This window comes from Pelophylax lessonae, assembly GCF_965119305.1.
Source record: "Pelophylax lessonae genome assembly, chromosome: 4".
NCBI classification, from domain to species: Eukaryota; Metazoa; Chordata; class Amphibia; order Anura; family Ranidae; genus Pelophylax; species Pelophylax lessonae.
In genome coordinates this window covers 98,954,715-98,969,041 of record NC_138771.1, presented here as the reverse complement: position 1 = coordinate 98,969,041, position 14,327 = coordinate 98,954,715, and the positions used below count along the sequence as shown (strand labels likewise).

The 14,327-nt window shown below is 53.0% G+C and overlaps 1 protein-coding gene across 1 annotated transcript in view; it reads right to left on the bottom strand.

Annotated features, from left to right (window-relative positions):
* TEX9 (testis expressed 9) overlaps positions 1–13,793 on the bottom strand; it is a gene marked incomplete at its 3' end in the record, with an annotated part of 129,874 nt that extends 116,081 nt beyond the window's left edge. Inside the window, exon 1 of the mRNA XM_082254930.1 lies at positions 13,687–13,793. Within this exon, the coding sequence (XP_082111056.1) occupies positions 13,687–13,725 (39 nt within the window). The 5' untranslated portion in view covers positions 13,726–13,793. The remainder of the gene's footprint in view (positions 1–13,686) is intronic.
* Positions 13,794–14,327: the final 534 nt, after the last annotated feature.

The window sequence follows — 14,327 nt, the reverse complement described above, 5'->3', positions numbered from 1 at the left end:
AAGAAAAGACTGGTTAGGTCGCAAGACCACCTTATCCAAGTGAATCACTAAATATGGAGAGCTGCAGGACAAAGCTGCCAGCTCCGACACTCTGCGAGCCAAAGTGATCGCCACCAAAAACGCAACCTTCTTGGACAACAGAGGCAACGAGATCTCCCTGATCTTTTCAAAAGGAGCATGTTGCAACACGGACAGAACAAGGTTCAAGTCCCATGGAGGCAAAGGCTCCCTCCTAGGAGGGGCCAGGTGTCGCACCCCTTGAACAAAGGTGCTAACCAAAGAGTTAGACGCCACAGGGCGTTGAAAGAGAACGGCCAGCGCAGAAATCTGACCCTTAATCGTGGCCAACACTCTCGATACCGAATATGAGCGAGGAGAATACCCCCTGGACTCACACCAGGCAAAATACGCCTTCCAAGTACGATAGTAAATCTTCCCCGAAGAGGCTTTTCTAGCCTTGATCAAAGTGGGAATGACCTCAGGGGAGAGACCCCTATCCTTCAACACCTGGCTTTCAACAGCCAGGCCGTCAAAGCCAGCGACTGTAAAGCAGGATGGAATATCGGCCCTTGAGACAGGAGATCTGTCACGGAACCATGAACCAGACGTACAACAACAGATAAGTGAAAATAAGACAGCTTTATTGAAAAACAAGCTATAAAGCAAAAGTCCAAACGGATGGCGAAACCGATGCAGTCTTTGCGAAGCCAGGGGTCAGGAACCAGCAGGGTAGTCAGACGAAGCCAGGATCAGGAACCAACAGGGTAGTCAGACGAAGCCAGGATCAGGAACCAACAGGGTAGTCAGACGAAGCCAGGAACAGGAACCAGAAGTAGCAGCAGTCTTAGTAGCATGTGAACACAGGAGGACCAAGCAGGGAACTGAAGCCACAGACCTCCTATATATATGAGCTAGGCATCCAGCTCCTCCCAGTGGGAAGGAGGAGCCGCAGGGTGGGAGGCTACAAGAAACCCAGAAACCAAGATGGCCGCCAGCACATGTCAAACGAAGGAGAACAGCAAGAAGGTAAGACCATGACAGTACCTCCCCCTCAAGGGCCCCTCCTCCGCGGAGTAAAGAACGGTTTCTGAGGGAAGCGTGCGTGGAAGGCTCGGAGCAAGGCAGGAGCATGGACATCTGCGGAGGGAACCCAGGAACGCTCCTCTGGACCATAACCACGCCAATGAACCAAAAACTGCACCCGACCGCGGATCAGGCGTGAGTCCAGGATATTGCTCACCTCATACTCCTCACGATTGCCCACTCGGACCGGACGAGGCCGAGGAACCGAGGAAGTGAAACGATTACACACCAGAGGCTTCAACAGGGAGACATGAAACACGTTGGAGATCCGCATGCCAGGAGGAAGCGCAAGGGCATAGGCTACCGGGTTTACCCTGCGAAGCACTCGGAAGGGACCAACAAAGCGAGGCGCCAGCTTGGGAGTGGGCACTCGAAGGTTGAGGTTGCGGGTGGACAACCATACACGGTCTCCGGCCTGGTAGGAAGGAGCAGGCGCTCGTCTGCGATCAGCCTGGAGTCTCTGGCGCTGCGCAGAGACCTCAAGGGACTTCTGGATCTGTACCCAAGAAGCACGTAGGACGGAAAGGTGATCCTCCACAGCCGGAATATCCTGGGGAGAGAATACCTCCGGTAACACGGCAGGTTGGAACCCATAGTTGGCCATGAAGGGAGACGTCCCAGAGGAAGAGTTCACCGCCGTGTTCCTGGCAAACTCAGCCCAAGGCAGGAGGTCAACCCAATTGTCTTGGTGATCGGAGACATAGCAACGAAGGAATTGCTCCAAGGCCTGATTGGATCGTTCTGCGGCCCCATTGGACTGAGGGTGGTAGGCCGAGGAGAAGGAGAGATGAATCCCCAACTGGGAGCAAAAGGCGCGCCAGAACCTGGACACAAACTGACTCCCCCGATCCGACACAATCTCCTTGGGCAAACCGTGCAACCGGAAGACCTCCCTGGCAAAAATCGTGGCCAACTCCTGTGCAGAGGGTAACTTCTTGAGAGGAACACAGTGACACATTTTGGAAAACCGATCCACAATCATGAGAATGACCGTATGGCCTCGGGATGCAGGGAGGTCCACAATGAAATCCATCCCCAGGTGTGACCATGGGCGCTCCCCGGTGGCTAAGGGTTGCAGAAGGCCCAACGGAAGGTGCCGAGGGGACTTACTCTGGGCACAAACGGAGCATGCCGCTACATATGCGGCGATGTCGGAACGTAGGGAAGGCCACCAGAACAGACGTGAAACAGCCCAGGACAGCTGATTCTTTCCAGGATGCCCCGCGGTCTTGGAGTTATGGTAGGTTCGCAACAACCGAGTGCGCAACTCCTCAGGCACAAAACATCTGCCGTTGGGTCTCCCAGAGGGAGCACCAGATTGAGCCGCCAAAATCTGCTCACCCAGGGGAGAGGTCAGGCTGGTGCGAATGGCAGCCAGGATCTGATTCGGAGGTATGACCGAAGTCGGAATCGACTCCTCCCTGGACAGGTCGGAGTACTGCCGTGATAAGGCATCAGCCCTGATGTTCTTGGAACCGGGTAGGTAGGAGACCACGTAATTAAAACGTGACAAGAACAGAGCCCATCTGGCCTGACGTGGTGTCAATCTCTTGGCCTCAGAGAGGTAGGTCAGATTCTTGTGGTCCGTCAGGATGAGGACCGGAACCACCGAACCCTCGAGCAAGTGCCTCCATTCTTTAAGAGCCTGCACGATGGCCAATAACTCCCTGTCACCAATCTGGTAGTTGCACTCCGCGGAAGACAGTTTCCGGGAGTAAAACCCACAAGGAAGCAGAGGACCCTCTGGTGTTCTACGCTGAGACAGAAGGGCGCCTACTCCCGTCTCAGACGCGTCCACCTCGAGGACAAAGGGCAACCCAGGGTTGGGATGCGACAGAATCGGAGCCGACACAAAGGCGGACTTTAGAGCCTCAAAAGCTCGGATGGCCTCGGGCGGCCAGACCTGGGAATTACTGCCCTTCCTGGTCAGATCCGTGAGAGGCTTGGCTAGCATGGAAAAGTCCCTGATGAACTTCCGATAATAATTGGCGAAGCCCAAAAAGCGCTGCAGGGAGCGAAGACCACTGGGCTGGGGCCACTGTAAGACAGCCGAAACCTTCTCAGGATCCATGGAGAACCCCTCAGCGGAAATGATGTAACCTAAGAAGGTTACCTGGGATCGGTGAAATTCGCATTTCTCAAGCTTACCGAACAGCTTGTTCTCTCGTAACCGTTGCAACACTCGTTTGACATCCAGAATGTGGGTCTCCATGGACTCAGAATATACCAAGATGTCATCCAGGTAGACCACCACACACTGCTGCAACAGGTCACGGAAAACATCGTTGATGAATTCCTGAAAGACTGCGGGCGCATTGCACAGCCCAAAGGGCATAACCAAGGATTCATAATGACCGGTCCTGGTGTTAAACGCGGTCTTCCACTCATCGCCCGCCTTGATCCTTACGAGGTTATATGCCGCCCTCAGGTCGAGTTTGGTAAAGACCGTGGCCCCTTTAAGGCGATCGAACAGCTCGGAAATCAAGGGTATCGGGTAAGCGTTCTTGATCGTGATGCGATTGAGACCCCTGTAATCGATGCAAGGCCTCAACTCACCGCCCTTCTTTTTCACAAAGAAAAATCCAGCCCCTGCCGGGGACGAGGATTTGCGAATGTGTCCACGTGAAAGCGCCTCCCTCACGTACTCCTCCATGGCCTCATTCTCCGCTACCGACAGTGGATAGACTTTGCCACGAGGAGGAACGGCACCAGATTGTAACTCGATGGCACAATCGTATGGGCGGTGCGGAGGTAGGGCAACCGCGCGCACCTTATCGAATACATCCCGGTACTCCTCGTATTCAGGGGGCAACAGAGAGTCCGAGGAAGTACACAGCAACTTGACAGGCCCATGGATGCAACTAGTCCCACACTGCGGTGACCACGAGAGGATCTCGGCCGATCTCCAATCGAAAATCGGATTATGCTTCTGGAGCCAGGGGTACCCCAAGACCACCGAGTAGTGTGGAGACGAAATAACCTGGAAGCAGACCGACTCTCTGTGGACGGCACCAATGGCTAACCCCACTGGAAGGGTCTCATGAGTCACGTGTGGCGGCAGAAGGGGTCTGCCGTCTATCGCCTCAAGAGCCAGAGGAGAACCTCGAGCCTGCAGAGGAATGGAATTGGCGGCAGCGAACACACTATCAATGAACAAACCACCAGCACCAGAGTCCACCAACGCCTGGGTCGTCACCGAGCCCCCGACCCAGGAAAGGACAACAGTGATCAGTGGTTTGTCAACACTGGAAACCGGGGACGAGGAGACTCCACCCAAGATCTGCCCCCGACAGGATCTCAGGTGCGAGCGTTTCCCTGGACGGTTCGGACATGCCAACCGAAAATGCCCACCGAGACCACAGTACATGCATCGGCCCTCGCGTCTTCGGAGTACCCTCTCCCCCTCGGACAGGCGAGCAAACCCCAGCTGCATGGGTTCACCCCCAGACAAGTCATCCCCAGGAGGCGTGGGAGGAGAGGGAGGCACGGGTGGGACAACAAAGGTAGGCGCCAATCTGTTAGGAGGCCTCCGCAGACTCTCCTTAAAGGAAGGTCTCTCCCTGAGTCTGGTGTCAATCAAAATCAGAAAAGAAATAAGAGACTCGAGCTCCACTGGTAGGTCCTTAGCTGCAACCTCATCCTTCAAGGCGTCCGAGAGACCATGAGAGAAAGCAGCGACCAGAGCCTCATTATTCCAGCCCACCTCTGCTGCCAGGGTACGAAACTCAATGGCGTATTCAGCTACGGATCGTGAACCCTGTCTGATGGACATAAGGAGCTTCGCAGCAGAGGCAGCACGAGCCGGCACATCGAATACCTTCCGAAGAGAAGCAACAAAACCGGAAAACTCGGCAACCACCGGATTGTTGTTCTCCCATAAAGGGCTGGCCCAGGCCAAGGCCTTGTCCGAGAGCAGCGAGATTAAGAAGCCCACCTTTGATCTCTCAGTAGGAAAGGCATGTGGCAGCAACTCGAAATAAATGCCCACCTGGTTAAGGAAACCTCGGCACTGAGTTGGCTCTCCCCCAAAGCGCTGTGGAAGGGGGGCAGAACCGGACATACCCCGAAACACCGCGGGCGCAACAACAGGTGTCGGGGTAGACTCAGGCGCAACAACCGGAGCGGCAGTAGGAGCGGACCCAGGAGCGACAACCGACCCATCGGCAACGGGAGCGAAATGAACCGTGCGTTCAAGCAGGGTTTGCAACGCCACGGCGAACTGACCCAACAGGTGATCCTGCTGATCAAGTCTGGCAACCAGCGTGGGTAGTGAGGATGGCCCTGTACCGTCAGAATTCATGGCCTGTGGTACCGTGCGTTCAAGCAGGGTTTGCAACGCCACGGCGAACCGACCCAACAGGTGATCCTGCTGATCAAGTCTGGCAACCAGCGTGGGTAGCGAGGATGGCCCTGTACCATCAGAATTCATGGCTTGGTCCTAATGTCACGGAACCATGAACCAGACGTACAACAACAGATAAGTGAAAATAAGACAGCTTTATTGAAAAACAAGCTATAAAGCAAAAGTCCAAACGGATGGCGAAACCGATGCAGTCTTTGCGAAGCCAGGGGTCAGGAACCAGCAGGGTAGTCAGACGAAGCCAGGATCAGGAACCAACAGGGTAGTCAGACGAAGCCAGGATCAGGAACCAACAGGGTAGTCAGACGAAGCCAGGAACAGGAACCAGAAGTAGCAGCAGTCTTAGTAGCATGTGAACACAGGAGGACCAAGCAGGGAACTGAAGCCACAGACCTCCTATATATATGAGCTAGGCATCCAGCTCCTCCCAGTGGGAAGGAGGAGCCGCAGGGTGGGAGGCTACAAGAAACCCAGAAACCAAGATGGCCGCCAGCACATGTCAAACGAAGGAGAACAGCAAGAAGGTAAGACCATGACAAGATCTTCTCGAAGAGGCAGACGCCACGGAGCGACGACCACCAGATTCACGAGGTCTGCGTACCAAGACCGGCGAGGCCAGTCTGGCGCCACCAGAATCACCGCGTGCGGTTCCGCGGCCAACCTGCGAAGGAACCTGGACAGCAGCTGAATCGGTGGAAAGGCATACATCAGACGATACTGATGCCAGGGCGCCACTAACGCGTCTGATGCATCTGCCCGAGGATCGCGCGACCTTGACACGAACCTTTCCACCTGGTTGTTTAGACGAGACGCGAACAGGTCCACATCTGGTGAACCCCACTTCGCGCACAACATCTGAAAGACATCCGGGTGAAGGGACCATTCCCCCTGGTCCAGGGTCTGGCGACTCAGATAATCCGCCTGCCAGTTCTCCACCCCCGGAATGTGAACTGCCATTATCGCCGGGACGTGTGTCTCGGCCCAAGACAGAATGTCGGTCACTTCCCGAGCCGCGCGGGCACTCCTGGTGCCCCCTTGGTGGTTGATGTAGGCCACCGCTGTGGCATTGTCCGTCTGCACCCGAACCGGACGGCCCTGTAGCCTGTCTGTCCAACGCAGAAGGCAGAGAGCTATCGCTCGCAATTCCAGAATGTTGATCGGAAGGGAGGATTCCTCCTCCGACCAAGTTCCCTGGGCGGACAGAATGCCCAGAACACCACCCCAGCCCGACAGGCTGGCATCCGTGGTGATCACCGTCCACGAGAAAGGGCGAAAAGACTTGCCCCCTGACACCGCCGGGGACCGGAGCCACCACAGAAGATCCCTTCTGGTATGATGACTCAAGGAGATCCGTAGATCCAGAGATTGTGGTCGCCCGTCCCACTCGGCCAGAATCTCCGCTTGGAGACCCCGCGTGTGAAACTGGGCAAAAGGGATCGCCTCGAAGGCCGAGACCATCAATCCCAGACACCTCATACAGGTCCGGAGGGACGAGTACTGATTGTCCCTGAGGGACTTGACTTCGTCCTGAAGCGTCCGGAGCTTGTTGTCCGGCAGGAAGACCTTCGCTTGAACAGAGTCCAGGATCATCCCCAGGTAGGGAAGACGAACCGACGGACACAGAGTTGACTTTGGAAAATTTATCGTCCACCCGAACTCCTGCAGAGTCTGCATCGTGATGGACAGGTCATTCACCAGGCCCTGACTGGTCGCAGACCAAATCAGGATATCGTCCAGATACCCCAGGACAGAAATGCCCTGGGCTCTCAAAGCCAGAACCGGCGCAAGCACCTTGGTGAAAACCCGCGGAGCCGAAGCGAGACCAAAGGGTAACGCCACGAATTGGTAATGATCCTCCGCAATGGCGAATCGAAGGTACCTCTGGTGACCCTCGAAAATGGGGATGTGAAGGTACGCATCCTTCAAATCGATGGAGGCCATGAATTCCCCCGGAAACCAGGGCAGCCACCACTGAGCGCAGGGATTCCATGCGGAACTTGCGAACCCGCACAAAGTGGTTCAGAGCTTTCAAGTCCAGAATCGGACGTACCTTGCCCTCCTTTCTGGGCACAGTGAACAGATTGGAATAGAACCCCCGAAATCTGTCCCGATGAGGCACCGGAACCACCACTCCCTGGGCCGGCACCGCCAGGTGCAGATCCTGCAAGCGCTCCGGAGATAGCTGAAGGTTCGAGGGGAAAAATCTGCCCGCTGGCCGAGAGAGAAACTCGATCTTGTATCCAGATCGAACGATTTCCTGAACCCACCTGTCCCGAATGCGGTCCAGCCAGGGTTGAAGAAAACCGAGCAAACGTCCCCCCACCCCAGAACCGGGTGAGGGCGTCCCTTCAGGCCGTATTGTTATGGGCAGCGGACCCGGACTGGCCGGACTTCTGCTTACCCGCCCACGGCATCTTCTGGGAGCCTTGGCCTTTGAAGGGTTTGCCCTTATAGTGCGACCGAAAGGCACGAAAGGACCCTTGAGAGGGCCTAAACGAGGTATTCTTCTTACCACGAACAAACTTATTCTTGTGAGATTGGGGCAAGAGAGTGCTCTTACCCCCAGAAATTCCCTTTATCAGAGTATCCAAAGATTCGCCAAAAAGGCGAGATCCCGCGTAGGGCAAATTAGCCAAAGTCTTGCGAGAAGATTGGTCAACAGACCAACATTTCAGCCATATCAGGCGACGGTTCAATATCGCCACACTTGAAAGACGCGCAGCCAAAGGGACTAAATCTAAGTCCGCATCACACAAATACATGACACCCTGATGAATTTGATCCACCATAGCCAAAGTTGTCGGCGAGGCAGAGTCAGCCACCAGGGTGCACCTGAGCACCTGCGTCCAATCCGCAACAGCCTGGGCTGCCATAATGGAAGCAAAAATAGGCTTCAGCATAGAACCAGCAACCGTATAAGCATGATGGGCCAGAGACTCCAATCTCCTGTCCGTAGGGTCCCGGAACACCGGGGTATCCTCAGCAGGGATCGCAGTGGATTTATTCAAAACCGCCACCGTGTGATCCACCTGAGGCGGCACACACCAACGCTCATCAGTGGTGGGTGTAAATGGATAACGCAGTTTGAACCTACTCAGCACAGTAAAAGGTTTCTTTAAATTGCGCCATTGCTCATCAACTGCGCGCTGAAATTCCGCAGAACAAGGAAAAACCTGCGACGTTTTGCGTTTCCTTTGCGTCCCATAAGAGGACATCAAAGCAGGAGGACATGGTTCATCCTGCAAATGCAGCGTTTGCTTGATAGAAGCAACCAACTCATCCATGAGTGCAAGCTCTTCAGACGAGCCAGGGGGAGAATTATCAACCCCTTCTACCTCAGCCTCCCCCTCAGACCCAACAAGGTCTAGAGATGAGTGAGACCCTGAGAAGGGCACTCCAGCCATAGCAGCCCCATCGCCCTCTGAATCAGAGGAAATAGACACTCTGGGCCTTTTGGTGGATCGATCAGCCACCAGCATCTGCACCTGAGCAGCCAAGTTCGCCACAATAGTAGCCAGATCAGCCCCCTCGGGGGATGCAGCAGCCCCTTGGCCCCCACCAAGGTGGGAGGAAACTTGCAATCCTGAGAATCCATGCCCCAGCAAAAGTAGAAAAAAAAAAGGAGTACTGCCCCTTTAAGACCGCGGCGAGCGTAGCCCACCGCACCCTACTGAATACACCGACCCCCACAGGGATAAGAACACTGGGCAAGGAATACAGGAAAAGGAAAGGTAAAAACCTGGAGAGATCACACAGGCTGCTGCCACCGATCGCTGTCCCAGAGCAAAAGGAAGTGATGCAATGACTGACCGTCCTATAAAGCCTATGCAAGGCTACACAAACATGGCCGCTCGGCTGAGGATTCCTTAGGCAAAGAGAAAATGGCGCCGACATGTGGCCTGATCGATCGCCGCCAAAATGGCGGCGTTTGGCGCCAAAACGCCGCGCCATACCACACAGGACCGGGCACCATAAAATCTCCGCAAAAAAATGGCGGGCCGCAGTAGCGATCACCGCACCGCATGTCTAAGCCCAGACTGCTTCATGCATTCACACAGCAGAGCGGGAGAGCCCCCCCCCCCCTTGCAGCCCACAGACAGGCAGCTATTCCACACAGGAATCTGACAGGGAGCTCAGCATTTACACAAACATGCAGGGTCACACAGTCCCAGACTGACACCCAAATAGACAGGTCCCCACATAGATTTACACTTACCAGTCCGGATGGCGTGGGGAGCCTTCTCCAGCGACCAAACCGCTGCACTGAGGACAGGGAGTGTCGCAGCCAGGACGCAGTGGAACTGTGGTGCGATACCGCAATGGCGTCCAGTGAGGTAGCCACCTCACAGATAGCATCCCTGCAGCGAACAGGGATGGGTCGTTCAATATGCCAGGGAAACCTGCGCTGAACCCTCGATGGCAGGCTGGGAAGCCCCTGGCCCTGAACCCTGGGATCCAGGGTGGCCAGTCCGAGACCCAGCTCCGCATGATCATCTTCATCCGAAGAAGCTAACTAATGTTGAAAAATAACAGCTAAGTAAAAGAAAGAGGAAAAAACTCAAAATAAAATCAAAAAGAGAATAGAGGCTGAGACTGAGAGCCCCAGCACAGAAACAGCCTTGCTACTCCTAAGCTAGGCATTAGAAACTGAGTTGGGAATGCAGGAAGCAGGGAGGTATTGACTGAGGGGACCACCCCCTAGGGGTGGGATATGCTAAAAGCTTTGATATTAATAAATTTTGTTGCCTAGCTACTCCTGCGGAGCAAAGGTCAATAACCCCATTAGTGATGAATATGAAGTGGCGGTGACTGTCGGAGGACGTAAGAGAAAAATATATATGTTATACTTACCTGCTCGGTGCAGTGGTTTTGCACAGAGCAGACAAACTGAGTGGTGAAGTGGTTTTGCACAGAGCAGCCCCAATCCTCTTCTTCTTCTCAGGTCCCCCACCAGTGCTCCTGGCTCCTCTTCCTAGACCAGTGCCCCCAATAGTAAATCGCTTGCTATGGGGGCACTGGAGCATACTCACTCCCAAGCCCTACTCTGTGTGTCCATAAGACAAATAGAGCAGCGGCTCCGCCCCACGCTCTCTTATTGGCTCACTCTCTGTGACTGACAGGCACTTGAAGCCAATGCCTCCCGCTGCTCTGCTGTCTCAGCCAATGAGGAAAGGGAGTCCCAGGACAGCCAAAGCTCTCGTGCACTTTACTGGACCAAGATGGGGCTCAGGTGAGTATTAGGGGAGCTGTGGGGGGGGGGGGGGAGCATAAAATGCATGAAGGTAAAAAAAACCTTCAGCCTTTACAGTCAATTTATAGGTATTTCTTTTAAGTAACAAAACATACTACTTACCTGCTCTGTGCAGTGGTTTTGCACAGAGCAGCCCCAATCCTCCTCTTCTTCTTCTTCTTTTTCTCAGGTCCCCCACTGATGCTCCTGTCTCTCTCTTCTCCAAGCCACTTTCTATGGGGGTTCTTGTGCATGCTCACTCCAGAACTCCATAAGACACACAGCGCAGATAGCTCGGCCCCGCCCCCTCATCATTGGCTGTGATTGACAGTAGCGGGAGTCAATGGCCGAGAACGCACAAGTGTTCCATGCAAGCAGTTGATCCAAATCAATGACAGGCAACACAGACCTGTACGGATCTCCAAACGCATTCCAGAATACACAACCATGCAGGCCTGGATCTAAATAGACCTTTTGCATGCCTCTGCACAAACACCTGTACATTCTGAGCAGCAGAAGACAGCGCTTCATACATGCTTGTGTGAATGAGGCCTAAGAGCTTGTATAGACCAGTACCAAAACACAGTCATGGTTCCCTCTTATCACAAGCAGGAGGCCAGTCTGGAGCAGTAATGTGCAGCCAGTTCTGAGTATATGAAGACAGGAAGTGAATGAAAGTGGCTGCAGGAGATCTGTAGCACTGAGACACAGAAAACAACTAAAAGAAAAAAAAAAAAAAAAAAGAAATGAAAACAGTGCAATTGATATACAGGGCTTTAGGGCCCATTCACATCAGTGGGTGTCATCTGTATAAGTGTCACCATATACATTACAATCCGACCATACAAACTTTCTACAATCAACTATGGATTTACCAAAACAATGTAATATCACGACCTACCTAATGTATTCAGTCAAGCAGGCCCTTGCACTACATAGTTGCTGGTAGGGATCAGGGATGAGCTCAGGCGTGTTGGAGTTCTTACGTGCCCGATCCCGCCAGGAAGCCAACACTGCACTCCGCTAATCACAGGCAGTGAGACATTTCCCGATCCACAGCTGCACAGATCGGGAAATGTCTCGCTGCCTGTGATTAGTGGAGTGCAGCGTCCACTTCCTGGTGGGATCGGGCACATAGCAACTGGAAACACGCCTGAGCTCATCTCTAGTAGGGATTAGTGATGGGCTCGGGCGTGTTCAGATCGATCCCACCAGGAAGCCATCACTGCACACCGCCAATCAAGGCAGTGAGGCATTTCCTGACTGGTAGCTGCACATACACACTCTGCCTATGATTGGTGGTGCGCAGTGACGGCTTCCTGCCAGGATTGATCCAAACACGCCCAAGCCCATTGCTAGTAGGGATGGACTCAGGCGTGTTCGGGATCATAGTCCCAACTAGTGATCGACCGATATCGGATTTTTGTTGCCGATACCGATATTCAATGGCCAAAATATCGGTATCGGAAGATATTGGCAGATATTTTTGTACATTTAAAAAAATATATTTTTTTTATTTTTACACTTGACAGGTACTATTGTGGAGGGATCTGGGGGTCTAAAAGACCCCAAACCCCTCCTCTGCACTTAAAGAGGAAGTAAACCCTCCTCTGACACTTTTACCTATAGGCAAGCCTATGATAAGGCTTACCTATAGGTACTGTAAATATCTCCTAAACTTGTACCGTTTAGGAGATATTTACCTTACATGCAGCCAGTGACGTCACTGGCGCATGCGCTCTGAAGGAACGGCCGCTGGTGCCGTTTCTTCAGAGCCCCGTGCCGTGACTGTCGGCTCCGGCGCGTGCACGGGAGTGACGTCACCTCGGCTCCAGCCAATCAGATGGCCGGATGCCGCGATCCCGGAAGACAGGCGACTGGACATGCCGCCCCGGCCCGCCCGTCATAGAGGTAAGCGGGCGACACGGCGGGGGGCTCATTCTAAGGTATTTCATAATGAGCTAGTATGCGATGCATACTAGCTCATTATGTGTTTCTCTTACAGGTTGCAAAAAAAAAAAAAAAAAATTGTATGGGTTTACAACCTCTTTAAAAGCATTCAAAATAGCCAAGTTTTGAATGCTGTCATTTTTTTTAATCTGGCGCCGAATACCCGGAAGTGATGTCATGACATTACTTCCGGGTTTTAACATGGAGACCCGATCAGAGCCGAATGCGGCTTTGATTGGGTCTTCCCTTCGGTGGACGTGCAGGTAGGATGCCCGGGTCTCCCTTTGTAATGGCTTCTCAGCGTCGGCTATGGACTCTGGTATCGGGGTGATACCTCTAGCTGCAGGCATCACTCCGGTACAGCACTTTCCCAAAATATCGGTAAACTCAGGGGCCGATTCCGATATATTGAACGGCCCCTGATATATCAGCTTTGCCGATAATCGGTCAATCCCTAGTCCCAACCCACCTGAGCAATCCCGCCAGGAAGCCGCCACTGGCTGCACACCACTAATCACAGTCAGCGAGGCATTTCCCGGTCTGTGCAGCTGCAGAATTATTATTTATTGCAGAAGAGACATGCGCAAAATTGCACGCTTTCCCCACACACACATAAGACGCACTGCTCTTTAGCAGATAAGCGGTTAACCCCACGCATTTTCTAAAGCGCACATTTTTGCATGAAACAAACCACAGGGTGCAGTGCAAATTTTAAAAAGTTTTAGGAGCTGCTTTTGCGCATTTCTCATGCATAGTAAAGCCCATTGAAATGAATGGGCTGTCCTACACCCAATGCACCCCCCTCCGCTGCACTTGTATGGTGTAATCCAACCCTTCCTGTACTTGTAGTGCAGGGTGGAGGTGAATTGGTTGCTATGGAATGCAATGTTCTATGGAATGAGCCGGACTGTTTTTATTTATGCAATCTGATTGTTTGCTGTATGCCCCATACACCTGTCTACAGAGCAGAGAATCCCAACACATGGGGGCTCAGTGATGACATCTATAGCAAGTCTGCACCGGGCCGAACACCGGACTATCACCCGTCTCCATAGCAGCTCACCTTGTGGGAGGACACCGACGTTCTCCGGTTTTCCGCCATTGCTCGATTAGTGTTACAATTACGCGCCGGCGTTCAGTTGCTAAGCAACAGTCATACAGCAGTCTCGCGAGAATCCTCGAGGACACAGAGGGGATGAGGTCATGTGATCTCTTGTGTTTCTGAACTGTTGTGGATTGTATTATAAACCGTCTTCTGCTGTAGAATCAGAGGCTGTGTGTGATCAGGATAAACTCTGTCTGTCTCCAGCTGAGGAGATCTGCTCACACAGGGAATCCTGGAAATAAAGAATGTGTTTAACCATAAAAATGCCGGCCACTTTCACCCCCTCCCTGCCCCGGCCAATTTTCAGCTTTCAGCGCTGTCACATTTTGAATGACAATTACGCGGTCATGCAACGCTGTACCCAAAATACATTTTTATCATTCTTATCAGACAGACAGAGCTTTCTTTTGGTGGAATTGAATCACCACTGGGCTTTTATTTATTGTTAAAGAAAGCCCGAAAATTGAGGAAAAAAAAGTTTTCTTCGTTTCTGTTATAAAGTTTTGTAAACAAGTCATTTTTTTTCCTTCACTGATGTGCGCTGATGAGGCTGCACTGTTGGGCAGTGATGAGGAAGCTCTAATATGCAGCACTGATAG